General features: G+C 36.5%; 2 protein-coding genes across 13 annotated transcripts; both read right to left on the reverse strand.

Annotated features, from left to right (window-relative positions):
* Positions 1-714: 714 nt before the first annotated feature.
* Positions 715-8,103, reverse strand: LOC103715057 (26S proteasome non-ATPase regulatory subunit 7 homolog A-like). The gene is made up of 10 exons (XM_008802564.5): positions 7,756-8,103; positions 5,929-6,021; positions 5,756-5,837; positions 4,942-5,038; positions 4,762-4,837; positions 4,478-4,536; positions 4,246-4,368; positions 1,857-1,914; positions 1,475-1,560; positions 715-1,168 (listed from the first exon to the last, which is right to left on the reverse strand). The coding sequence occupies exons 1-10, from the start codon at positions 7,940-7,942 to the stop codon at positions 1,097-1,099; spliced, it is 933 nt and encodes a 310-aa protein (XP_008800786.1). The 5' UTR covers positions 7,943-8,103; the 3' UTR covers positions 715-1,096.
* Positions 8,104-9,330: 1,227 nt separating this feature from the next.
* AT-HF (HIS HF) lies at positions 9,331-26,826 on the reverse strand. 12 transcript variants are annotated; one of them, XR_015973209.1, is made up of 22 exons: positions 26,592-26,826; positions 26,396-26,478; positions 23,794-23,888; positions 22,697-22,800; positions 20,825-20,994; positions 20,616-20,730; positions 19,743-19,798; positions 19,615-19,653; positions 19,385-19,483; positions 17,484-17,546; positions 17,338-17,400; positions 17,099-17,181; positions 14,361-14,469; positions 14,229-14,282; positions 12,591-12,678; positions 12,479-12,516; positions 11,819-11,924; positions 11,306-11,472; positions 10,342-10,554; positions 10,083-10,160; positions 9,900-9,981; positions 9,331-9,693 (listed from the first exon to the last, which is right to left on the reverse strand). XR_015973209.1 is itself a non-coding variant. In XM_088710876.1 (20 exons), the coding sequence occupies exons 1-19, from the start codon at positions 26,746-26,748 to the stop codon at positions 10,128-10,130; spliced, it is 1,722 nt and encodes a 573-aa protein (XP_088567002.1). In that variant the 5' UTR covers positions 26,749-26,826; the 3' UTR covers positions 9,331-9,981; positions 10,083-10,127. The 12 variants fall into 12 exon arrangements, 6 of the variants coding, with proteins under 6 accessions (XP_088567002.1, XP_088567004.1, XP_017700206.1 ...); XR_015973212.1 differs by lacking the exon at positions 17,338-17,400; XR_015973211.1 differs by lacking the exon at positions 10,342-10,554.
* Positions 26,827-27,435: the final 609 nt, after the last annotated feature.

Raw genomic sequence — 27,435 nt, forward strand, 5'->3', positions numbered from 1 at the left:
GCCATTTATTTTATTGGAAAAAAAAATTGTACGTCGATAGCATTTGCATAAAATTTTTGCTTTCTATATTAACTCTTTTTCTGAAAGCATCAAATATTTGCCATCAAAACTCTAAAGACTTCACAAATAATTTTGAAACATAAAAAGGTTTCGTGTACACCCTAGTTTAATTTTTCTTTTTGGAGGAAAGATTTTTGAAAATAAGAATAGAAAACAAAGGTGATACCAAACGGCTCCAGCAGTGGGCTCTATTCTTATGCAACTGCATACAAATCTCTGCTGCAAACTTGCCTTCTTCCATGACAGTGGAAGCTCGAAAATGCACTTACCACACCAGTCCGAACAATAACACAGAATCTTCAGACATCCAGAGCACTGCAAAGAAACGTCGTTGTTACTGGGGTCGCCTACAGGATCTCTTGTTGCTGGCCGCTCCTTACCGGTTTCTCTATTGCATTTCAGGGGTGAAACCGGTCGGCCTCTGGCAAGGAGCTACAGTAACAGAAGGTAGACAAAATAGGCCCCCATAGATATCACAATGCAAACTATAGCAGTTGATGCAGCCACCTTCCAATCATCTGATCTGGAAGTTTGAACCTGTGTTTGAATAAATATGCCATTCCCATAGATATCACATATCACACAGATGCTGCAAACTGCAGTCACTCGATGCAGCCACCTACCAATCATCCCATATTGAAGTTTGAACCGATCTTTAGAAAAATATGCCATAGACGTCCATAGCTCAAAATGACATTTTAGGCAAGCAATGGGTACTCTCAAAGAGAACTTTAACATAATACAACACAACAAGTATTACGATACCAGGCATACAGCCTCTACAACCCACTGTGACAGATAGCTTTAGAGGATCAAAACATAACCTCAGAAATATGATCATCGTTAAGAAGAGAAAATCTTGATGTCTATTATCAAAAAAAATAACTTTTGTCTAATAGTGCTAAAACAAATGAAACTAAGAAGCGTGCTAAATGTTGCACCATCTCTGTGCAACAGTACCCAAAATATCAAGCTATGAGCTAGATATAAAGACCATTACTATGTGTCCACAACATGGCACCAATAGAGATGATTTCTAGCATCCTGCTGCACTCGATACAAAGGTGGCCTTTGAGTCTTCGGCCTTCTCATGTTCCTTGTTCAGCATCTGCCATCACAGATAGTGCCATTTTTAGACATTTATTGCACAAGTAGTTACTAAATAATGCTGGGCTCCATCCAGGATAACATTGATATACATCAAATTGTCAAATTATATTTGAGGAAAAGGATGATGTGCATATGTGGGGAGAGAGAGAGAGAGAGAGAGAGAGAGAGAGAGAGAGAGAGATCAATAATGGTCACAAATTTAATATCAATCAGCATTTACGGTATTAACCAAAGTCAAAGGTCACTATAGGCCGAAAACTGCATTACATGCTTCATAAAATAAAAAAGGGGGAGAACAAATTACTTTGTTGTTTATCAAGTTGTGAAGTGCAATGACGCTCCGAATGAGGGAAGAAAGGTATATAACCAGCATCATATCATTTGTTTTTACTGCAAAAAAAGATAAAACAGAATCAATCAAAAAGCTGCCATGAGACGGACATAATCAAGGTTTCCGGCCCTGGTACTACACCTTATACCAGTACCCAACAAATATATACCGTCAGTATGGTGCATACCTCGGTACCAAAACTTGGTATGGAGGATATACCGAGTCTCGGTACCATATCAGTATGGTATGGTAGGCCCCGTATTGGGTGGTATGGTCTGTTATAGCAAACCATGGATGTAATAACTGTCTAGACAAAGTCGACTATTTTATTCGTCCCTAACAAGGTTATTATTACCTGCAAAAGCCTTGATTAATTCATTCACATTAAGGTTGGGAAGCAGATTGAATACATCCTGCAAGAAGAAATGTTTTCTGTAAGACCAAAAAAAAGTGCAAACAAGACATGAACACAGTTTCAAGAAATCTTCGTGAAAAAGAGAGAAGAAAATTGATCTATGGCCAAGCATTATAAGCTTTGGAGGCATCGCCATTTGCACACATGAGACTTAGGGTGGATTCTCAGGTTGGCTGCATAAAGTAATGAACAGAAAAATAGAAAGGAGAAACAAAGAATATGCACGATGTTTAAACAGGCAGTCTTTTGTTATAATATGGTTGTGTAGTCATATCTGTGTAAATAATACCATGGAAGACGCCAGGTCTACACATCAAATGTAAACTTTCTGATAAACAATAATCAAAAGATGACAATAAATATCTTCAGCAAATTTTACAGTAAACATTCTCATGGAAAATTGACCTATACAAATATTAATGAACATATCAAGGTACTAGTAGAACGATACGTGATTGAGCAACATGCTTGGGTGATACTGGAGCTTCACCAATAACTAAAATATGGATAATGGACGAGGCATTTGAAGAGATTATCCATTCCATATCAAAAAATTGTTGCCTAGTTTGTAGATGGTACCCACAAAATATAACATATCAAACACCATATCGAATGGATAATGGGCGATTTCTGAAATGCTGAACCATATCGAATGAACCAAGACTGACCACACCAGTTTCAAGTTTTGGTCAGTTTCGGCAGCTTCAATCAGTTTTTGTTGAAATTTCTCAGGTTCAGTGGTTTCATCCGATTTCAATTAAAACTGAGGAACATGGACAATTCTTTACAGGTTTTACTTTGGTATCCATATCGAATCACTTATTTATTTATAAACATAGATTGCAGTGATATTTTCAATTAATTTTCCCTTTTAATTTAAAAGAGCGCATGAATAATAAACATAACCCTTGACAAACTGACTCCAAAAAGGCCCTTAATACATATTTCATAAAGACCAATATGGGCAACCGAATGCAAGACCTTGCACAGGAATGACATCTTTTTTCATATAAAATCAATATAATATTATATAACCCAATGAATTTCTCCAAATTGTCAGAAAGAAATATCCAAATTTAAAATATTTATCAGCTTTACTAAAATGAAGAAAAGGAATTCACCAGGCACTGAAAAGCTTCACAATTCCTAAATATAACAAATTTTCAAATAATTTAAGTTACTATATATACATTCACAATACTAAGTACTGCTATATTTGATTTTCGCTTACATGCAACGTTAAGTTCAGCCTAGAACTGTCAAACTGTACAAAATAAAGAACCTATAAAACATTAAAAAAACTCTAAAATGTCTTGTTATAACTTCTAGGCTTAATTTTCTTTTATTGACTTTTGGACCAAAACTCCAAAACCTAGAGCAAAACGTTTGGAATTGCCAAAACCAAAACTCCACAGGTTGGTCAAAACCGAAATGGTTTCTAGACCTCGCTTCTCAACTCCTAATTGAGATTCAAAACATATTCTTATAGAAATTGCACTCCCAAAGTTGACCAAAACAAAAGTTTAGCAGCCAATGCTAGCTAATTAACCAGGATGTCTCGAGCATGTGTTAACTCTATGAGGAACACTATGAGGCTCCCGTAATGCACACACGAACAGTTCTCTTGCCATGTGGCATAAGGAATTGGTGCAACTCCCGGAATTGTCACCATATACAGGAGCATGATTGATTATGAAATTGTCAAATCAACATTTAAGGGCCTGATAAACTTTCCCTGCACCCATAACGGACCCTGAAGCATATTCCTAAATCTAGAGAAAATTATGCAAAAAATAATGTCAATGTCTGGTATTAAAAGAAATAATCGTAAGTTGGCACGAAGCTTTGTATTCAACATATGCTGTTTCTTACAATATGCCTCTAATACAAGAGCAAGGATACATTTAAAAGCAAATTGAACTATATGATGCATGTACTCAGATGTTTGGTCCAGTTATCTCACAAATACTACATTCAATCAGATCTCTGCATGTATATCTGTTTCAGCAATCACCACCAAAATGTTTCTTTATGATGCAATAAAACCCACAAACACTAGCTAAAAATTGTTTAATATATCCAAATGAAGTGAGATATAGTGCCTCGTGACTGTGCAGCATGACCTTTACCAATAGCCAAGTAAGAGTTCAAATGGAATAATTTAAGCCATTTTGACTGAACAAACAAGTGAACTTGTTTTGCATGTGACCTCACTGAGAGGACCATGATATGGGGAGGACAACAATTATAGTATTATCCACAAATCTATATGCTGTGATGAATGATCCCAACAAGGAGGATGATAGAGAGAAGCCAAGGAAAACCCTACCTGCAAATGGTACAAAATTTCATGATTTAGCGGAAGCCTTCCATCAATTACAAGATCTAGATAACCTTGTATCTCTCGGAGTCTTGCATCCAGCCCCTTCAAGGCTGCAAGTTTGCTAGTAACCTGTATCAAACATAACAGCATTATAAGGTTAAGCTAACTGTATAAGATAAATATCAAATATTTTAAACTGGAAATCGTAGAACAAAGATATTGTTAGAAAGAAAATTACTTCTGTTGCAAGGGTGCTGATGGTTGTATCCTTCACATCCCTCAGTAAGTGTTCAACTCCTATAACAATACATTCAATTATAAAACAAAAAGCACATGTCAATCATCATAAACATCCAAGGTGATGTCAGGGGTAGACAGAGAAGGTAAAATTTAGCACAAAAGATCTGATGTCATTCACAAATAGAAAGGCGGACATTCAGATTTCCTTCTGGAGCTAGACAGAGAAAACAATTGAAAAGTGGTTGCAACAGTTTCCTGCTCAACAACATAGCATAGGCATACCAATTTCCTCAACTTCATGAGCAGCTATTTCTGAAGGCACATGCACAAACACCTTCTGACTTTTCTGAGTGGCGTTCTGTAAATAATTTCAAACATTAGCACTGAGGCACCTAACTACTGATATGCAGCATAAAGTGAAATCTTCATCCTGAAAAGTTCCACTACACTGAGTTTGCTTACCTCTTTCACCTCTTCAACAGCATAGTATGCTTTGGTAGGTATTCCCAGCTCTTTCGGCTGGACATCGATGATCACCAATACAGGATTGAGAACATAACTGGAAAATCAGAAGCATAAGTTGAAACTCACAACCATATAGGTCGGTTATACAAAAGGATCTAAAGACAACCTTCAAGCCATCCATATGGGGTTGGCTCAAACAAAAGAATGCCAAGAAGGTAGAGAATATTGTGCAAAGCTCGGTATCATAATAAACATTCTGCCATGTAATGGAGAGGAAAGGCAAAGAAAGCACAGCTGAAACTGTTGAAGGTTCTTTAGGATGCTAGACAATCCTTTGGTATTGATCTTTATGAAGATTTTTTGAACACGCTGATCATATTAAAAATACAACAAACCATAATTCAGTCCAGTGTACGAAAAAACAATCAACCAGATGTCAATTGTAAGGTACCAATCTTAACAGGGAAGGAAACAAACATTACAACATTAAAATCTAAAAGGGGAAAACTGAATTTGCTCAGATTTTACATAATATTTTGAAGGCTAAGCTCAGCCAACAAACTAGAAACTTGGTCTTGTGACTCTTGTCATCCTCCAAACAAACTATTGGTTCCGATCAGAAATTAGTAACTATATGTCTTTTATTATGAATAGAGGAACATTATTCCATTTCCATGCAGAAGGACAAAAAATGAACCCATCAGGATATCTGACAAGGAACTAGAAAGTCCTATGGTTAAAAAGTTATGCAATTTAAAAAAAAAAAAAAAAACCAAAAACTTGAAAGATAAAAAAGGTCCTATAATCTTACTCATTGAACAATGCATGAACATCCAAATCGTTTTCCCGTAGTTTTGGGCCTGTGCTATACCAACCAACAACGTGTTCCTTTGCTGAAAGAAAGATAAGTCCAGACTTGAGCATAAAGTAAAAGAGAGAAATCTGATAAGGATCAACCACAGAATGTGGAATATTGGGGGACACCATTTATCCTTTTGAACATGGCAAACATTGATTCATGGTAATTATGGTCAAGAAACCAGATGCTTGGATCTTTCTCATCTTCTTCAAAAGGCACTGCAAAATCAGCATTGAGGGATAAGCAACATACTCGGCTTTTGGCCTTTAACATGATAGGCACTGATTTCTTTTCTTTAATTAAAAAAAAAAAGGATTGATAATAAGTGTGTATGAAACCAATTTCCTGATAATAAATGCAAATTCGCAATAGAGTGAAGAATTAAGAATTCAAACTTTTACCCATCCTATAATAACTTTAACAGAAACATTTGCTTGAAAACAAAATTTGATATTTAGCAATTAAATAGAAGTCTTCTTGAGCTAAATATACACATTGGAAGAAAAGAAGGGTACAGTAAAACATCTGATTCGACAAGAAAGTGAAAAATATAGACAAGATAATATTTAAGAAAATATGGTAAAGTGTGAGGAGCATCAAGAAAGTAATGCATATAGCATGCAAACCCTCCATCGAAATTGAAGGTCAGCTCATGCTGTACTAGCAGCTGCTTAAATGCATAAATGGCTATGCTGTAGTTAATATCTTTATGTAGTACTACCTTGAAGCAGTTTAGTCTGCATGGTCATTCAAGCACCTTTAAATGATCTTACAGTCACTTAACCAGATTAAATGTTTTTATCATTTTGACCTAAAGACTTGTATTTGCAATGTTGAATATGTTTGTTGATTACCAACCTGATGAGTTAAATGTCAAATGTAATAACATGATCTAACAATTATATTCCAAATAAAAAGCAAAAATAATAATAATAATGCTTTTCACAAGATATGCATAGCCAAGATTGTGATGCATGTGTGTATGCCTATGTATGCTATGGTAAAAGAAATGTAAAGCCTTCCCCTCACTTGCATGCAAAAAATTCCAGCTTGACTCTTGGTACAAGCAACGCATTCTACTGAAACCATTAGTTAAGGAAGACGTTCCTCTTCCCTCCAAATGCCTGACTGAATGATATTCAATTGAAAGTATGTGAACAAGCAAAACAGAGGCAAAGTATATGACGTCCTCTCAGTGAAATCCAAGTGTGTTTTCTTTTCTCTTTCCATATCACCCATCCTATGATCAATAGGTAGGTAGTCTCTGCCGTCCATCCTCCCCTCCCACAGTATACTGCTACACTCCCTCAAAGGGGAGCTAGAATATCCAAAATCTTAAGCCACAAAACGACAAACAGCTTATACGCGAAATCCACCAACTCCCTGGAAAAATTTCATCATCCTTTCACACAAATGACCCCCACGATCAAGCTCTCGTCCCGTGCAGTGCAAGAATTGGTCAATTCCGAGCCAGTGAAGGCTAAGGATCCAGGACTATTAAAGACTACCAACAAAATGTCCAATGATTGACCATGATGAAGAGTTGATTCTTGTGAAGTCTATACTCTTCGAAAAGCATCAATAGCCAAATGTACCCAAGGTTTCTAAAACGTCGGAACCAATTGCCATATTTTTCCTTTTTTATGGTACAACCAATTGTTAGATCAGAAGCTGAAATCATTAATTCTTCTTTTCCCATATTAGCCTAAACTTAACTGAAATTCTGCAAATCTTCCAGGAATCGATCATATCCGGACCCTACTAAACCTAGTCTTCTTGGATGGAATTGGGAAAAGAGGCTTGAATTAGCTCGCTCTCTCTCTCTCTCTCTCTCTCTCTCTCTCTCTCTCTCTCTCTCTCTCTATATATATATATATATATATATATATGTATGTATGTATGTATGTATGTATGTATACATATATTTCTTTTGAAATATATGAGAAGAATACCAGCGTAGCTGTTGGTGACGTCGACGGTGCCGCGGAAGGAGGAGCCAAGGAGGACGCCGATGACGCGCTTGCGGGTATCGCGGGCCACCCGGTTGTAGTTGTCGACGATGCTCAGCAGGACCAGCGGGTGCACGATCACCTTCTCGATCGCCCGCCCCGATATCTGCTGCGCCTTCACCACGTCCATCTTCTACTTTGTAACTCTCCTCCTTTACCAAACCAAAACCCAAACCCTAGTTCTAGTAGCTCTGTCTCTCCACCCCCCCCCCCCCCCCCTCTCCACTCCGGATCCGGATATTTTTCTTCCGCTCCAACCTCCCTCCACCGATCTGTATGAAATGCATACCTACCGACTACCCCCTCTCCGCGCTGTTTGAGAGCTGCCAATGGGCCGGCGCGGTCGGAGCTGCGAAGATAGGATTGGGCCTGTCCTGGACTTAAATGTTAAGCCCAATTGGGCTGTAGCAGTCTCCGGCCGGAACTGAAATCTGCTGCACTTCCGGGCCATGCCCACGTTCGCTCCTTATCGCACCGCCCTGTTTGGATGCCGAGCATCCTACCCTTTTTTTGTCGGTACAACCAAAAATTTAAAAAAAAAAAAAAGGTCGGAGCTTGAGGAGAAATAATACGTCAGGAAGGGAGTATCTAACCTACGTATGATGCTTTAGATACGGATCCAGTTCTCGCCAACGTGCAAAGGCTGGACAGTGTCAAGCCTGGCAACCCTACCCGTCCATTTGGGGCGAATCTGATAGGCCTCGATTAAGAGCTAGCTCCATTTTATATTTCATTTGATATTCAAGGGCTAGCTTGAAAACGGGAGCCTATATATGCCAGCGGATCAAAGTTGAATTTTGCCAAATTTTAAACAAAATAGATCGAAATAACATTCATAAGCTGTTTGCAAGCCATCATGCCAAGTCTGTCAACCTAGACTATGTTTAGATAATATAAATCTAGATTCAGAAGCAACGATTGTTACAATGCTAATCTCTGAGAGACAGATTTACCTCCACAAAATGCATGCGCACGCCTGCACAGTGCTTGCATTAAACAACCCAGTGAATCAATTCCCAAATTCACATCAAAACTAGAAACCCAACCAATCTTCCACATTCTAAATCATCATAGGTTATGAGAAGGAAAAAAAAAAATGAAATAAAAGCTTTTCTAACAACGACGTTGTAATAAACAACAAGGTGCTTTGGCATTTGTTGGCTTTGACCCAGGGCCTTCCTCCACCCCGCCAGAGAAGCAGCACACGGTAGAGTGCGCCGAAGAACATGGGCCGACGTACAATAATGGACTACACAAATACTTAACGCGCCTAGTAGAGAAGGGAATTTCAGTAGCGCCCACATGACATACCAAAAGCCCTGAAACCTCATCGGTAATGGAACTCAATCAGGACTCCAAATAGATATATAATTCAAAATCTATAACTGATAGACAAAAGAGAGACCTCATTCTCAGCTTCAAATACCAGCCCGGCTTAGCTGCTGTCAGGATGAGAAATGAGCCGCCCTTTTCCTCTGCTTTTCTTTTACTCCTTGCTGATATGAAACAGAGAGATCATAACACAAAATATTCAGCCCAAATTGATGGGCATGATAATATTTTTGGTCCGTGCGCATCTTCCCCTTCAATTGTTATTACATCACTACAAATTCTTTAACATGACCAAAGAGCACAGGGGCTGCCATAAATAAAAGGCCATGTAAACATGGAGTTTCATCCTGCTCAGTAAAACGTAGCTGCAAAAAATAAACATGAAATCCTCGGTCAAAAATAAAATGTATTTGCTGCAGCACGCCATTTGCAGACAACACAATCCATTTTGAAGTATTGCTTTGGAGATAGACGCCTTCCTCATGTCCATGGTATTCTGACCTCAATACCTTCTTGCAACAAATGCTCTTTCACTGATAAAATGGGGACCTGCAACACCACACAAATCATTTCCACAATTTTCTTGCATCTGTATAATGTAATCAATATGGTGTGTTCACAAATCTGAATTAAGCCTTATCAAATGTCTAAAATAAAGGAAATTTAAATAACAGGCAATGAAAATTCCACATCGCTGCTGCTAATAGCTATGGAGACCAGTGCTTGACCAACATGGCTCTAATGGATACCCACACCTTAATGGGATATGGACTTTGCACATAATTTTGTGGCTAGCCACCTGACAGGCCACGTGTCCTGCCAGCACTTGATGTGAGCCTTGCACAAAAAAAAAAAACATTTCTGTTAATCGTACATCCACTTCATATGGCTCAAAAAGATTTTTCTAGACTAGAGTCCGTTAGGATCTGCATGCTTACCAACGTGGCAACAACTCTTCCAAATCATCTTGACGTACCTTCCGATCATACAAGTTCCAAATTAATTTGTACCGCTTCCTGTTTCAATTTGGAAAGGGTCTGACAAACAAATCTGAAGTCTGTTAAGCTAGGCTGCTGCTTTCTTAGTATTTTTTTCTAAAATTTTCTCATCTACCTATTTATATTATCATGATAAGTTTTGTCCTTATCTTTTTAAGATTTAGTGGAGAATATATAAAGCCAAAAAAGACAAACTTACGCTCCATACAGATCTAATAAGTCTGCCATAGCAGGGAACAGCAGCAAATAGTCAGAGTGGCAGCATTCAGCCATGCCACTAGGCATTAATTGATACACGATCTCTAAGTAAGAAAAATTGATATGACAAATGACAATATTGTCATAGTGCATGTAAAAGGACAAAAATCTTCCAACACACTTGTCCGTCCGCTAACCAGTTCCACCAAGGTTTCTACAAAATGGCAGAGCAAAAGGCAGATGTTCGTAAACGAAGCATGTCAATACTACCACATATGAATCACCTTTCACAGATCAAAACAACAGAAATATAATGTCGATCAAATCGACAAATTAAATGAAGAACAAGGACTTCTAAATCCTAATATTGACAGAAGAAATGTAGAGCGAGATGTTCTGGAATCTGATCGAGTGATTTCTGAACTGATAAGTTACTCCTTTCGAGGCACCTAAATATAAAGAATTTACATATATTGCCATGCTTTTAAGCAAGATATGCATATTGAAGTAACAATTGTCTCATTGCTTTCTACAGTAAATTGTATTTCTATCATACTATTTCTCATGGATTTCCATTTACTTTTAAATGCATTTAATCATCAGAAGCAGGTAGACAGGATTTGATTGTGTCATAATTATCTGCAACCAAACTAAACAAAAGGGACCCAAGATCCTATGTTTTTCCCTTAAAATAACATGACATGAGTGATGGAATATGTTTGCTTGAACAATGCTCTAGTTTGATGACATAGGATGAGAAAAGTGATATACAAGAAGAATAAAAATGAAAAGAAACAAAGCCTGCAGAAGCAGACCCAAAATATATAAGACATAACCAATAAAATGAAATGTAACCCAGATTGGTACTCTACCACCTAAAATATTGCTGAATTTTTGCAGCTAGTATAGCAATATCGTTATTCGAATATTTATAATTGGATATGAAATGGATTTCATGGAGATACCTCCTTGCGATGGAAAATACCAGCAGCAAGAGCAGCTGAAGCACTTGTTTTCTTAAAAACCTCAGAGAAATGTTCAACGGCACCAGCACCACTGCTTGCAATGACAGGAATTGTGACAGCCTCTGATATCAGCTTGATCAGGTCTATATCAAACCCTTGACCCTGACCTGTAAAGCAACAAAATATTTTAAAGCATTATTCAAACCAGAGATTCATATTGTTAATCAGTGATATTCAAATGCAACAACTCAACATACTAGACTGACTTGAAATGCCAACTTAAATCAAGAATCATTGAAAAGTTTAAAAGAAAATCCAACTATGATTGAGTGTTCGCATTTCCATAATTGACTGGCAAAATTCACCACAATATATTAGTAGAGACCTAATTACTGAAGCAAAGAGAAGAACTGCTATATGCCAAAGCATTACCAGAAGGAAGAACTCCTGCAAGCTCAAATTATTTAAGCTCACCAGACACAGGAGTTGTGAAGTATACTGAAATCAACATACCATCACAATCAATGCAATTTAGTAGTATTTCCCCAGCTCCAAGTTCTTCAACAGCTTTTGCAAGCTCATAAGCTCCAATGGGTCGACCTTCACGTCCACCACTGACCTGCTCAGTGAAACAAACACAACAAAGGTCACCTTGATGCATCTATGTTCTGTATGTCGAGATGTTGTTTTACAACCACAACCAAACCAAATCCAATTGAGGTGCCTCAGGATCAAATATAAGTATGCTGGCTCACGGAACTAATGTGGGTTGGGCTTGCCGCTCAAGACAGGCCATAGTTTCCAGCCTTCTAGATTCTATCACAAACTGAGAGGGAGGAAGGAAAAAAAGGAAAAAAGAAAAGAAAAGAAAAGAAAAGAAGAGGAGAAAAGAAGAGAAGAGAAAAGAAGAGATGAACACAACCATACTAGTTGAGATGCATTTGTAGGTGGTAATGTCGCCTGACATCTAGATCACAAAGGGAGACATGCATGGAACAACTAATATCATTTACATTTCTACATGTTCAATCATCTGCAAGAAACTAGAGCCATATCTGATAACAAAAATAAGACAACAGCTACAAATCAGATTGAAAGCCTAAATGACGAAATGAGGCGTCTAGTTACATGTCCAAATAAAACAATGAGGATTAACATGGGGAAAGGGCTTACTGTGCACTGGTACCATGCATATTCTTCTCCAAATGGACCTGATATCAGACAAAAGAGTAAGGCAACAGGAGAACATCAAATAGAAATAAGATGAGGATGAACAGAATAGTACCTGGAGTTGTCACTTTTACAGTCTTAAATTCAACATCATCAGGGCTCCTGACATACATTCTGCGAGGATCAATACTTACGACTACTGCCTGACAAGCAGAAAGATAGCAGCTTAGAAAATATTAGATTTTAGGTCAAACTTGTTAATGTTTAAGTTATACAAGCACATCTCGAAAGTCAAAGCTAACATATGAAACCAAATCAGAATTCCTCACTAGAAAATGAAGCAATCTCCATCAGCCATTTCCCATAAACAGAAGAAATATTTAAAAAAGAAGCACAAGCAGACAAATTGCATTTGATTATGAATCTGCAGAATAAGCTACCAACTATATAAATCTCAACAGAAAAATATACAACCTGACCTCGTAGAAAAATAACTAAAGATGCTATGATGGTTGAGCAATTCAAACATTCAAGAGTGACAGCCACTAGTTGAACTAAGGGTAGTGACATATAAGAACTTTTATAGAGAAAGAAGTATGTATATCTCGAAATCCGCAATTAAGCAAGAAAATGGAAACCGTATGGCACATAAACAGTGGATTAAAGCCATTAAGCCAGCAAGACCATAAGTTAGGAATAGAATAGATATTGATGATCATAAATTTTCCTATCTATGCATGTATTTATTATCATTGATGTCTCCATTATTTGAAACTCTTGATTTTTTTAAAGCAGATAGCTATAAATTAATTTCTTCACAAAAGACTAAAATAATTTCTTCACACCTCTAAATTTCTAGCCTTAGAGAAAGAAGAGAGAACACTGACATTTCTATCAGATGTTAGACAATAAACATATGCATTTAAGGCAGAAAAAAGAATAAATATACCTTCCAAGGTACTTAGTAGAGTGGCTTTATCAGAACCATTATACATTGATATTATTTTATTTTTTGGTAGGTTCTACATGCCTAATTTAATCTAAACGCTATGCATTTCATGCAATATTCATAAGTTTCGATGTCAAAAGCATCCACTTTGCATTGAAAAACCATAAAAAGGGCAAATAATGTTACAAATCAAGACTTAGATATTGGTGGGGATTGTATCTAATACTGTGGATAGTAATCACCATTAATGTCAAGAAGCAGTCTTTATCTACATGACATAATAACTACGACCTCAGCTTCCTTTGTAATTCTTTTTGATGGTAACAAATAAGCTACCAGCAACACTTGTGGATCAACATGCTTGTCAATGAAGAGACATACACAAAAGATGGGCATAGGAGGATTTCAACGTGCATGTTAGGTTATAAAAAAAGAGCTGAAGATTTACCTTGATCAAAAATAAAGTAATGAAGAACCCACTGGAGTGAAAAAAAGTAATGCGCAAAGATAGTCAGAAATAAATCCCAGAAAGAAGACAGGATCAAATATGTGCGAGGATCATCCAGAAAAGTGAGTTCAGGGAAAACCTAATATAAATTTTTGATAAAATATTTGTGAAAGCTAGAAAAAGGTTTGAAAAATAAATTTTATCCTATGTCACATGGCAGGCTAAATTTCTTCAAAAAAATTAACTGGAAAGATTAGAGCAAGATCTGTGGTCCCTTTACCAAGTATAAATAAACAGCAGTTAAAGGTTACAAAATAGTAAAATAACCTCACTTACGAAGCAAGACATGTACCAACCTGATTTCCATAGACACGTGAAATTTGTTCTAAGCTGCTCTTTCCAGTCTTCACCTAAAGATAATATTAGGAAAAAATTAGACAAGGAATTCATAACTTCACATGATGCAATGAAGGGAAATCAATACATACTCCAGTTCTTAAATATTCTTCTGCAGTTAAAACTGCATCACTTCCAATTGAAATCTTATCTGCACCAGACCTGAAGTATTCTGATGCCACTTCCAAGCTCGAATAGTGCCTGAGGAAGAGTAAGGATAAAAAGAAATCAGACATAGAAAATACATATAAATAACAAACATAATCGTTTGTTAAAGTGATAACACAACTTTCATATAGTCATAGAAGATGCTCTAGACTACAATCATTTTCAGCAAGTTACTGTGCATGATAAAAGTTCCTTACCCCAGTGATAGATCTTTCAACAAAAGTGTACTCTGATATGTTGTCTATTTAGATAGAATTATGCAATGCAATTTTAGGAGTTGAGATGGTACCAAGGATCTAAAACTTTAGCAGATCCAATCAAATGAAAATGTTTTCATGCTTGAATTTAGGAAACAATATGCATGGCTTATTTATGTGAAGTATTGTTCATGGAGACTCTTTTTTCACACAAGGTTTCGAGTGATTTCTGGTTCTGCACTCCATACTGCTGCTCAACAGTCTGTGGTACATAAATCAGTACACTACTCAATATTGGGGGTGTATTGAGTCTTGATATCCTAGCAGTATGGTCGGTACATCCTGTACCATGCAGTATGATCCAGGATTTCAAACCTTGGCTCCGGCAGACCCATGTCATGCTAGGCTAGTACAAAGCATAACACTAGTTGCTACCAGTGCATGACACAAGTGTTTTGACACATCATGCATGTGTCTAGACATGGCATAGCACATGCCCCACTGGCTGTCATGTTTCGTGCTAAGACACTTAATCCTTGGTTGCACTTGACTAATTATTGAAGGATTAGAAGTTTTTCATAAAGCTAAAATATCAGCATACTCGAATACAGATCATAAGATTTGAAAGGAAATTGATGAGAAATCTGTCATTAACAAATGAAGATTAATGACATCATTTCTCTAGGTTTAATACTGACAAAATCCAGCTCCAAAGATATTGCAAAAGGAAACAAATTATAATATTTTCAAAGATGATATGACTTCAATTTTATGGCCATCATGCTCCCAATCACCCACGTTGTAGAATCTAATATAAACCGCAGCATTGTATAGACAGCACCACAGTGGCATTTAATCAGCCCATGGCATTCTTCTACTTAATAAAGAGAGAGAGAGAGAGAGAGAGAGAGAGAGAGAGAGAGAGCACGGCATTGTATAAAAGCAGCTGTAATTCTTTCAAAGGTTCAATCTGTTCAATGAGAATGAGGGAGCATGAACAAGAGTGCTAGGACATTAGCAACCTCAATGCTTAACTTTAGCAATGATTACACAAAATGCTTGATAACTCCAAAAGAAGGAATATTCAGGCTGAAGCTCAAAACAATTTTCGTTAAAAGAAAGGTGCAATATTTGCCTCCATCTTCAGTAAAACAAATTTGAGCAAATATGATACCAACCATGTTAGAATTACCCCAATCACAATACACGACCTATAAGCTCATAAGAGGAGATCAATAACATGAAAATGAAGATATGATACTGATTTCACGGCAAATAGAGCTAAAGGATGTGAGTCACAAACAAATTCAAAACTTTTCAAGTGTAATTAACTCAACTTAACTAAGCCTTAATCCCAAGCTAGTTGGAGTCAGCTATATGAATCCTTTTCCTTCACCCTGCTCAGTTTAGGGCCATATTTTTTGAGAGATATTGAAATATCAAGCCCTTCCTTAATACTTCATCCTACGTGACTTTTGGTCTAGCTCTACCCCTCTTTTCTTTTATATGTATCAGGTCACACCTTCGTACCGGTGCATCCTTCAGCTTATATTGTATATGTCAAACCATCTATCAACTTGTCCTCAATCAATGCTACCTCCACTTTTTTACAAATAGCTTCATTTTCAGTGATATCTTTTCTTGTATTACCATACATCTATCTCAATATTCTCATTTCAGTGGCACTTACCATGTGCACATGTTGTTTTTTAACTACCCCACATTTTGTACCATAAAGCATAGCTAGTTGTGTAGGTGTCCTATAAACTTTTCCATTCAACTTGAGAGGTATCCTCAGATCACATCATATCCCAATTGCATTTCTCTATTTTATCTAATCTATCTTTAATCCTATGCATATAAACTTTTACATAATATATAGCAAAGTTTGCCATACTAGTCGGTACCGTACCATACCGGTACCGAACCATACGTAGTCTCTTATCGTACTAACAATCTATACACCTTGTTGTCTCGTATCATACCGCATAACAACACTGTAATAGAATGGTATCGGTACGGAGTCCGATACCGAGATGGCAACCCTTGATATATAGCAAACAATTCATGTACAAACTCAAATGAAGAGTATCTATATAAAAATGTAGATTGCAAACTAAATGCATTCTTATATAGATTGCAAACCTGCATCAACTTTCTCCAGCATATAATCCCCTAAAATTGGCTTATTACCAAATCAAGCACTGCCCTGGAACATGAGATCAGTTCCCATAGATCTTAAATAGATTGTAGTTAGCATAAAGGTCCTCTAGTAGATAGTGAGTACGTATCTACTGATCAAAAAGCATGTAATGCATCATCCAATCAACTCATAATCAATAACAAACTATTCTATCCCAACAGTCAAGGACTTTGGACCATAAAGTGAATAGATAAATGATCATGTCAAACACATATCTACAAGTATCAAATATAGAATTCTTCAAAGAACCATAAGCACTAACCTTCCACTTCCATCTGTGAAGTCTCTTATACCACCACCAACTGTTAGTGGTACAAAAACATTTTCCGATGTGCAGCGTAGCACCTATATAAGACACTATGTACAAGGTCACTAAGATGAAACTAAATAAGTAATTTAGAATGAGTTGAACTTCACGATATTATCCAAAACAAAAGATTTCTCAGAATGTAACTTGATTAGAAAAAATTGCATTAATAACGGACAACTTCCATGTCAAACCTGTAACATTGGCAAATCTCCCAAAGGAAAGTCACGGAAGCCTGTTATATTTAAAAAACTAACCTGAAATGACATTTAATTGCTCTAAGTTCATATAATCTCGACTCCAATATAAACATATAAAGCATAGTAGAAATATGACATACCTCATCAGCGCCATCCTTATAATACTGACCTGCAAGCTCCACTGGCTTGCCAAGGTTTCTCACCTGTTGGCAAAAAACAGCGGGCAGGTTTGAAATACAGCAATGCAGATATAGATTCCAAAACTGCATTAAGGAAAGGAAAGAAAAGGAAGAATAATGTTCTTACTAATGCATGTGATGATAATAATACAGATCATATTTGTTTTGTCTTAACAAATTCAATCACGATCCAATAGTCTTATTCCAACCACAGGCATTTGCTTCCAAATTCATGATTTGTCTTCCATTTCCATGTCAGATGAGGTTAGCCTTACCCAAATTCAATCATGGACCAGTTCTCTTATTCCAACCACTGGCATTGGCTCCAAATTCATGATTTACCTTCCATTTCGATCAAAATTCATCATCTTCATCCTCCATGTCCGGCTTCACACAAAAAACACACATCTAACCCTGCTCCGCACAAAGAACATATATCTGACCCAAGCCGAACTCTGGACAAGGACAGCCTCCAGCTTTTAGTGTGCATAACCAAACTATCTCATTTGTTCTCCTTCACTCTCTTCTACTCCTGCACTTCCTTTACTGTTCCATTTCTAGCTAGAATTTCCACTTCAACCACGAAAATTCAATGCTCTGAAAAGGTTATCATGTGCATATTTACCTTGCTTCAATGCCAATTATCTTATTTATGTAACAAGAGCAGTATCACACTATCACTACTTCAAATTTAACTTTGCATGGCCAGATTAAACAAACATAGTATAATACCATCAGTTTTTCATCAGCATTTCCTTCTTCTACTTTTCCTGTATGGCTAAATTTCTAGCTCAGTCCCATTTTAACCACAAAAATGTCAATGTCTGAAAAAGTAACCTTATACACATTTAGTTTTCTACAAAGGCCAACTATCATAAGGGCATTATCGTTGCTTCAGATCTCATGACTCAATAAAATGATGAATAACAAGCAGCAATATAAGTTACACCATGGCGTCAATACAGATACAGACCAGTCCAATTTTCTTGTGCATTTCAAAATGGCAAACTATTGACTGATTGTATGAGAAAGATAGCAATCTCCACTGTTTTTGAAGCAATAAACAAATCTCAGAAGCATTCATCATGCTGGGCATGTACCCTTGAATAAATGAGGCAAGTTGCAAGACCCAACTAGGAAACAAGTGGATGGCTCAACATCAAGCACCATTCAATATTAAATGGAAATTCCATTTTACAATCTTTGACATGATTGTTCTGGGATATTTTATATTTATTACCTTATTATGTTTCAAAAAAGATATAAGAGAATAGGTATCTCCAGAATATTTTTTCTGACAGTGGATGGTTCCTGACATTTTTTCTTGTGTCTATCTATTAGTTTTCCTTAAAAGCCAAAGAACTTGAAGTCATGTGTATCTCACATGAGGCACATGGAGAAGTGCTCAAATGTACTTCGTTCTGTCAGGACATTTTTTTAGTATATAGGAATAGGCAATATGAAATGATGAAAGAAAGATGCATAAAAAATAAGAAATAAAGAATATATCTCCAGGTAAGAGAACCAGCAGATGACATACTAATAAACAATAATATTGAAGGTGACAAAACAAGGATGATCAATCACCAAAAACCAAGTACAGATAAATAAGATGAAAGTATCCACAAAACTATGCCACTTAAGATTGCTACGTCAAAATTGGAGGAAAAAAATCTTTCCATGAAAGAAATTGCTAAAATTTTTCTTGGGGGAATTTGAGAGAGAAGATAGGACATAGAAGAAATAGAAATCTACAGTAGAAGCTCAGTAAGAAAGTAATCATGTACCACTTACTGATGCTTTTGTGATTAGACTATTAAGTGTAAAACAGGTAATATAAAATCAAGTAACTTCTCGCATACCTCATCTCCATCTCTATGCTCTCTTACATCATATTGGTCTCCTTTGGTTACTACAAGATCCCCTTTATCGTTCGTCCTCACATCAAGGCATGAAATAACCTAGAAAACTATGTGTCATTAAGTAAAGAAGGAAACATTAACCTGGAAGAAAACAGACATTCTGATGCGGGAAACAGACAAAGCGGCAGTTGCTGAATCGAATAAGTTCTCTTCAATATTGAAAATCTTACTCTCTTTGCAAGTTTTGATGCTTTTCCACAAGCCAATTTCTGTACGTCATAAAAGCGTGCAATTGTTACTATCTAAATGAGATTAAAAATCATAAAGTTGATATCACATAGCAACATCAATAACCTACTTTTGTCTTTGAAGATGATGTATTGAGAAACTTTCTCAATATGGAAAGCCCAACATCTGGAAAATTCAACAGAAGACTGCAATTAGAATTCTTCTAAGGGGTAAAAATTATTACAATGACTAGCTATAAAGTGATATGACATTAATAAAGGGAGGATTGTTGTTCCTGACCAAGGAAAAAAAAGGTTAAAGAAATTTGGCAAAGAACAAACAAAGAAGAAGAAAACATATTCTAATGGGTCACCTATGAAATATAGAGTTGCACAGAAAACATGTCTAATGTGTCACGAGTTTCACTGCAGAGAAATATAGGCTCTATTTGTTTTTTTTAATCAACTGCATTTAGTAGTGTACATTTGTACTATAAATACGCTAAACAGAGTGATTGAAGGTCAACAGAAACAAATAAAAGTTGTATCGTGCTGATAAAGAGTGGCCCAGCAATTCAAAACCTGGTTTAACATATAAATAATAAACACAATTAAACATCACCCTTAACAATTACATGCTCAAGAGGTCGACAATAATTAGTTATTTCTCTGTCTCAACCAAAATGCCAATCCACCTCTCTAGCTACCTGTTTTAGAAGGTAAATGGTGTGACCACAGTATATATGAAAGTTTAAAGAATGAGATTCTTATAAATAGACATAACCACACAATAATCCTAAAAACCCAAAAAAAATATTAGTGCACTGTAGCATGTTGAAATCTGAGGCATGCTTGCAAACCAAGAAAAATGAATTAGAGTGCCTATACAACCATATGTATAATACAGCCAATCACATCTCCCAGTTTCCTCCAATCAAAAATAAAGAAAGATAGCTGGTTAACTCAGTTGCAACAAAAGATTACAAGTTGCAACAAACAGTTACCTCCACTCTTTTCCGGGTGAAACTGGACTGCATGAATATTCCCCCTTGTTATAGAAGAAATAAAGCTTTCACCATAGTTGCATGTTGATGAGATCCAATCTTTATTGGCATCTGACTAAGCAAACATACGAAAAAAAAGATTTTGGTCCAAAAATAACAAAACAAGGAACTAAAGTAAGCCATTAAATTCATGGAAGGAAGAAGCATACAGGCAGAACACGATATGAGTGAACAAAATAGACATGTTGGCCTTCAATGTCATCCAAAATTCCAGAGTCTTTGGTAATTTGCACAGTGTTCCAGCCAATATGAGGTACTCTGAGACCACTTGAAGAGTCAAAACGTCCAACCACACCAGGTATCAAGCCAAGACCTTTAACTGTGAGGCATGTCCCATAACCATCAACATAGGTTTGGAGTGAAAAAGGAATTGAGAATACATTCTAGAATCCTAATTATATACCTAGCAGAGCCTAAAGTTATAAGCAAATATAGGAAATAGGAATGTCGGGAGATTGGTGTTCATGCCACAAGAAAACTTTGCCAATAGCATTATCTTACAAATTAGCTAAAAAGCAGCATGATGGTTCCATTAAAAACATATGAGAAGCTATGATTCCAATAAGGCTATGTCTCTAAAACGGCAATTTTTTGTCAAATTTGCCAAAAAAAGAGATGAAGTCTCCTAAACCATAACCACCTTTTTGGTTAAAAATGTGTTTGCAGTTTTACATTCCGTAAAATGTGCAAAGGAGGCATGTACCAGAATTTGTCGAAGTACCATTACATGGTTATGAATTTGCATCCTAAATTTGTAGTAGACCAAAAAAAAAAAGAGAATATGGCTATAGACTCCTCTAGATATAAAGCATACAACCTAGCAATATAAAAAGTGTCTTATTCTAGATGATCATCAATTTATGCAAGCTTAATTAAGTTACAGGAATGCATGGTTGCTGCAAGACTTATAAAACTTAGCTAGAAGTAAGAAACATTTAAGAAATATGCAGCCAAGACCTTCTGCAAGCCATTTCATGACCAAGAAACGCCTTCAAATCTCTATAGAAGACTTACAACTTCCCAAAGGTCACTCTGAACATTGCAATATTAACAAATGACTACCCCCAAATGTACAACCCACTCTGACATTTTGACACAGCCACATAGAAGATCAAAGGCTATATGTAGATAACGAATTCCATAAAAATCTGAATCTACGTGCAAAAGGGACGATAGCAGATCAAGAGAAAGAATTAGAAGAAGATTAGAAGAAATAAGGGGAAGACAGAAAGAGGGGAAGGGAAAAAGCCTTGCAGCTTGCTGTCACTCTGTTAAAATCTGCATAACAATTCCTAGATTGCATTACATAGACTCAAGATTCCGATTCATAACAATGGAAAAACCCACATGCAACCATGAATCCCCAAATTACATCCAAAAGCACCATGTTAGTGTTCATGGTAATGTAGCATGAATAGTGCCGTGAGCAGTATTGCTGCAATACCTTGACTTATTTAGCGGTCTATTAAGGCATAAGATCTTTTAATCTCAGCTACAGACTAAGACAAACCCACTAAAGGCTAAAAATAAACAGAAGCTACAGCCAAAATGAAAAATTAGATACATCTGTGCTTGATTTTGACATCTCTTGATGTTGATATTATGATATTATGATTTATGTCTCTTATAAAAAAAACTTAGGAGACTCCTTCAAACCAAGTTTCATAATTCCAAAATCAAGATGATGAATTAGAGATTCTATAGCAAAAGTTGTAGAAGTAGTAATTCGTTGAGATACTTCATAATGAAATCAGGAAGGAACAATTAATATTGACTCCTTTATGAATCCATGAAAAAAAAGGATGGTAAATTCACATATTTCTATTAAATCCTATTATTAAAGTTTTATGAGCCAATAAAAACTTATAGTGTAATCATGATTTCCCTATGAGGTATTTGTAGTTGCAATTTAATTGTATTTTATCCATACTCTACAATACTGTTTACGTATACAAGCATTTTTTAACAGGACTGCTAACAAAAGAAGCAATATATAAAACAAAAAAGATTTTGAGAATAACCTGGACCATTCTCCTCGCTGGACTCAAAAAGCAATTGAAGCCCAAGACAAATACCTAAAAAGGGGCGGTCCTTCTCTATGTACATACAGAGTGCGTCAGCCATCCTACAACAGCAATAAAGAAATGTTGTTAATCTATGTATGAACATAATAAGATATCTGATATCAGTTAACAACATAAGATGAGTCTTTAATGCCATGGCATATTGTAGCATCACATATGGACTATTAAGTAAAATTATCGACACGAGCATCCCAACCACATTTGGTGTTGCACATTAAATATAATGTGCACTTCCTCTACAGCAAGAACAATATAGGGACAGATTGTAAAATGCTAAGCTAAATCTCAGATCAGTCAGATGTGCTAACTAAATACATTTCTACTTGAACAAATTTGATCACTCATGCATATGAATGACCATGTGGAGGAGCCAATACATTCACATTACTCAACATTCATAAAATGATGGACTCAATGCGACTTAAACAAATAAACCAAGAAAATAATCATTAAAGTTCTTAGTATTGGTGAGCTTCTGTAAAATTATTTAAAAAATTGAATGCTGATAAATCAGATAATTCTCTCACAATTGTGAGAATATCTCCAAAGAGTTACTAATATTGAGCCATTAAATAGAAAAAAAAAAATTAACTAATTGAGCTTTATATCCTTCTTTATTATTTACTGAAGGAAAAAGGTTTTCTTGTAAAATATATTTCAGAGTTTTCATTATATATACCTCATGCATCTTTTCACATTCTTTCTTTAATAATGAATGAAATAAGACTGATTACGACAATAAGTAATTAAATTTAATTACAGTAACAGTTTATTTGCTAAAGCAAGACAATTGTTCTTTCATTGGCTAACTGAGAGAATTCATACCATGATAGTTGCAAGAAATAAGAGAGCAAAAATATGAAACCAATAAGCCATCAAATTATTATTAGAGTTTGTTTCACATAAATATAATAATAACTTTTCCAATATATAACTCATATTTATCAAAAAGAAAAACTACAATATGAAGGTGCGGGATAGATCTTCGGTAAAGATTGTAGAATTCAACAGAAAGCATTTTACATAGCACTTACCCATTTTGATTTAACACTTCCATTGCTGCAGCAAACGCACCAACCCCAGGAAAAACAAGGCGGTTTGCACTAAGAATGTCTTCTGGTTTTTGCACCTAGAAAATGTACCAATTTACAATACTTATTGATGCATCATTTCATTCCTAACACATCTAATGACATAATCTGAAATGGATAACCATTGAGACATTGCCAAGAGATTATGGCATTTTCAAAGCATAAAAGTGAAGTGTTACTAATGTTCATCTACAAAGATTATTAACTTGAAACTTAAAAGAGGAAAAAGGAGAAAGCTAAAAGAGGGCAGCACAACGAAAAGAAAAAAGATATCAGCAATACCCCATATAGATACAACATGTACAAATGTATCCAGACATGCTGACTCTCCACAACCAAACAAATTATTGAATCATCGGGCAACTAGGAGCCAATAGCAACACATAGGAATATCGTATTCCATTTTCTCCGGTAAAATCATTTCCCTATCAGCATATGTGCCAAAATAATAATAATAACAATAATAAAACTGCACGCAACCAGTCATACCACCTCAACAACTCAAAATGGATACCAGGATGGTAGCACAAGTAAAAGTCTACCAACCAATTGAAAAGGTTCCAAAATATGTCAAAAGCATAGCCCACACTCTCTAAATTACATAAGCCCAAGAAATGCTGGCAAACAGATGATGTAATGCCTCCTCATCATTTTTATAAATGATAAACCATTAGGTAACCTTAACAACATCTTCTAATGTAGCTCTAGGACTGAATTTTTATCAATGGCAGCATACAAGACAACTTCTTGGACATCAGAAGCGCCCTTCACAATGCAAATTCTCTCATATAAAGATCAATAAAGGGCAATGATTGAGAGGAATATGCATAAAAAAACTGATGGTAAATTGTATTGCATTCATTGCAAAATACCTAAGGAAGCTTGGATAGATAGAACTTCTAGGAGATTACTAACCAACATATCCACTCCACTTTGATGAAATTGGCAGAGAGCACCAAGAAGTGTCAAATTTCATCACCAACCAGAAATATGGATTCCACATAATCTGGACCTTCTTTTTCCCCTTGTCCTCAAATAGACATTTTCTCCTTTTTTCCTTCTCTTCTATACCTCAACAAGGTCCGAGCTAACTAGGGAATGCTTCAGGTAATTGCAAGTTTCCTTTTCAGACGCAACTGGGTCATTTCATGCAGAAAGTATAGGGAAACCACTAGCATAGCCTATGCAAGCAACTGACAGCGCCATAACAAGTAGGAGACATCTCTCTTCTTTCTTGAGCTACTGGCACTAAATAAAGGGGATGATTAAGGTTATGGTTATGGTCTCCTCTTACTTGAGTAAGGCAATAAGATACTATAATTTTCTGACTTAGGCGTAGTAAGGCCTTCCACAAACATTTTAGCTTAAGCAGAAAAAAAACAGATCAGAAAGCTGAGACTTGACATCCCAAGATAGATACTAATGCCCAAAGGCATTCCTCAGAAGCTTTTGTTGTCGCCAGAACAATATAATGCAATGAACAGAGACCAGTTAACTGGGTTATGTTGAAACTGTACCCCACGCAGAAGATATTTCTTCAACTAATACAGCCACAACCATTAATCCTTCCAGCCACAACCACGAAATATTGATCAGTACTTCTAGATTTTAAGAATTATATTTAACTTTCTTACATTAATTGCCTGATGTCTGAATCTTTAAATCCATTAAGCTTTACATGGACCTCAATGGGATGAGTCGGTAACAAAGTTGATCTCGAATAACTATCTAATTCCACAAAGACTGTTTCACTGGAGGTCATATCAAAACGTCACATTAATTAATTTGATCCATTTGATCTATAAAAAATCACAGGACAAATCACATTCAAACAGCCACTCCACCTTAGCCATTAAACCTATGATAGGCCCTTCTAGCTGCGCAGACCATCAGTTTGTGACCATGATGTGGCAAGAAAATCAGATAGAATGGAAGTAAACAAACTAGTAGATACAAATCCTATATCCGCAAGTTTCTATTGTACACTGTAGTTTGGTATTGAATACCCGGGAACCAGTGGCAGCTACAAATAGACAGGTTCCACAAGATAAAATAGGCACCTATACCTGGCTGTGTAAGTTCTTTCAATGAGCTTAACAGAATCAAATGCAACCTTTTCTACCTCGTGGAGCAAAGTAAGATTCTTTTCTGTACAAAAGCCCTATTTGATGTCTAGCGATTCTCATTTGCAAAAGCATTGCGAAGGTATTGAAACCCTGTATCAAAAATCTAGTAGTGCAAGAATCTTGCTGAAAAATCTTCAAAAAATGAGAAGTTTTAGAACAGTGCTATCCCAAGACTACGGCAGTTCTTTCATTGAGAAAAACGACTCATGCCTTTTCTGGAGCTCACGATCGTGGTATAGGACGTTAGGGCATCCAAAAGGAACATGAAGATCGTATCCGTTGTAATCTCGGTTCCAAGATTACGGATTGGGCATCGAGTTGAAAGAAAAAACAAGAAAACCAGAAAGGGAAAAATATCAAGATTTTACTTTTCGAGGGGAAAAAAGAACGGGTTGCTGAAGAGCGTAAAGAAAGCTTACATCTTTGATATCGAACCCCAGATACCGGATGGCGTTACGCACGCTCCGGACATTTCCAGCACCGTAATCCAACAGGGTGACCGCTGTAGACAGTAGCAAAGTAAAAGAAAGGTCAGAGAAGATTACGAAAACGGCCGCCGAACAAGGAGATGGAGGAGCGGAAATCTTGGGCGCGCGGATGAGCGGGAGTCCTTACTCGAATCTTGGGAGGAAGCGCGGATGGAGAGGTGCTTCTTGGATTTGGAACAGGGCTTTCTCGGATTCCACGTTCCGCCGGTGTTAGAAAGACGAGGAAGAAGGGGAGATCGAAGGTGAGAAGCAACCCCGGAGGAGGAGAGTGGCGGCGCCTCCATCCGAACGAGAGAAGAGAGGAGACTGGTGCCTGGAGTTCCCCCGAGTTGGACCCGGGTTTAATAATATATAATACCCGGAGGGCGAGTTGATTTAGTTCTAATTATGAGAAAGAAATCCCTTTTTCATGTTCCGGATTATTACCGAAGTGACACTCGATATTGTTCTAAATAACTAGAGTATTTGTTGCAGGTTATTTCGTTTATAGTGAATAGAATATCAATAATTGCAAAGCAATATAGCATTGCCCAAAGCATTATTCAGAAAATGATTTTTTTTTTTGGTATAAATTCATATAGTGAATATTGAAACCTAAACTAAAATCATCAAACGACGAAAGGAACATAAACATTTTACAAAGAAGCAGTTGAGCATCAACAAGCTCTCTCATGCCGTACGAATTTATGAGTTATGCATGCATGCATACATGTATGAAAATCCTATTGAGATTTGGAAGTATTAGATAATATGGAAATAACTTAGTTGATTAATTTGTTTAATAAGATTCTAAAGACCAGGAAGATTGAAGAACAAAATCTGCTCTCAATGAAGAACAAATCTGCTACTGGACTCGCATCGGAAGAGAACATAAAAAGGCCAGCAAAACAGTCATCAGGCCCTCTTGCTACCCCGGTGCATGATCTTATGAATTGAGACGAAGGAAAGTGGCCCAAAGCGGCAGAGAACCA

This window comes from Phoenix dactylifera, chromosome 14, assembly GCF_051530095.1.
Source record: "Phoenix dactylifera cultivar Ajwa chromosome 14, Ajwa_hap1_PhDact_Kaust_v1.1, whole genome shotgun sequence".
Lineage (NCBI taxonomy): Eukaryota > Viridiplantae > Streptophyta > Magnoliopsida > Arecales > Arecaceae > Phoenix > Phoenix dactylifera.

Coding starts and splice junctions, on each gene's coding strand:
- AT-HF (XM_039132225.2), bottom strand. CDS start 26,748: ATGGAGGCGCCGCCACTCTCCTCCTCCGGGGTTGCTTCTCACCTTCGA. Junction 12,679..14,228: donor CACGTGTCTATGGAAATCAG/GTTGGTACATGT, acceptor TCTGCTTGTCAG/GCAGTAGTCGTAAGTATTGA. Junction 12,517..12,590: donor TGTAAAAGTGACAACTCCAG/GTACTATTCTGT, acceptor GTCTGATATCAG/GTCCATTTGGAGAAGAATAT.
- LOC103715057 (XM_008802564.5), bottom strand. CDS start 7,942: ATGGACGTGGTGAAGGCGCAGCAGATATCGGGGCGGGCGATCGAGAAG. Junction 5,039..5,755: donor GTTCATGCATTGTTCAATGA/GTAAGATTATAG, acceptor CTGATTTTCCAG/TTATGTTCTCAATCCTGTAT. Junction 4,537..4,761: donor TCATGAAGTTGAGGAAATTG/GTATGCCTATGC, acceptor GTATTGTTATAG/GAGTTGAACACTTACTGAGG.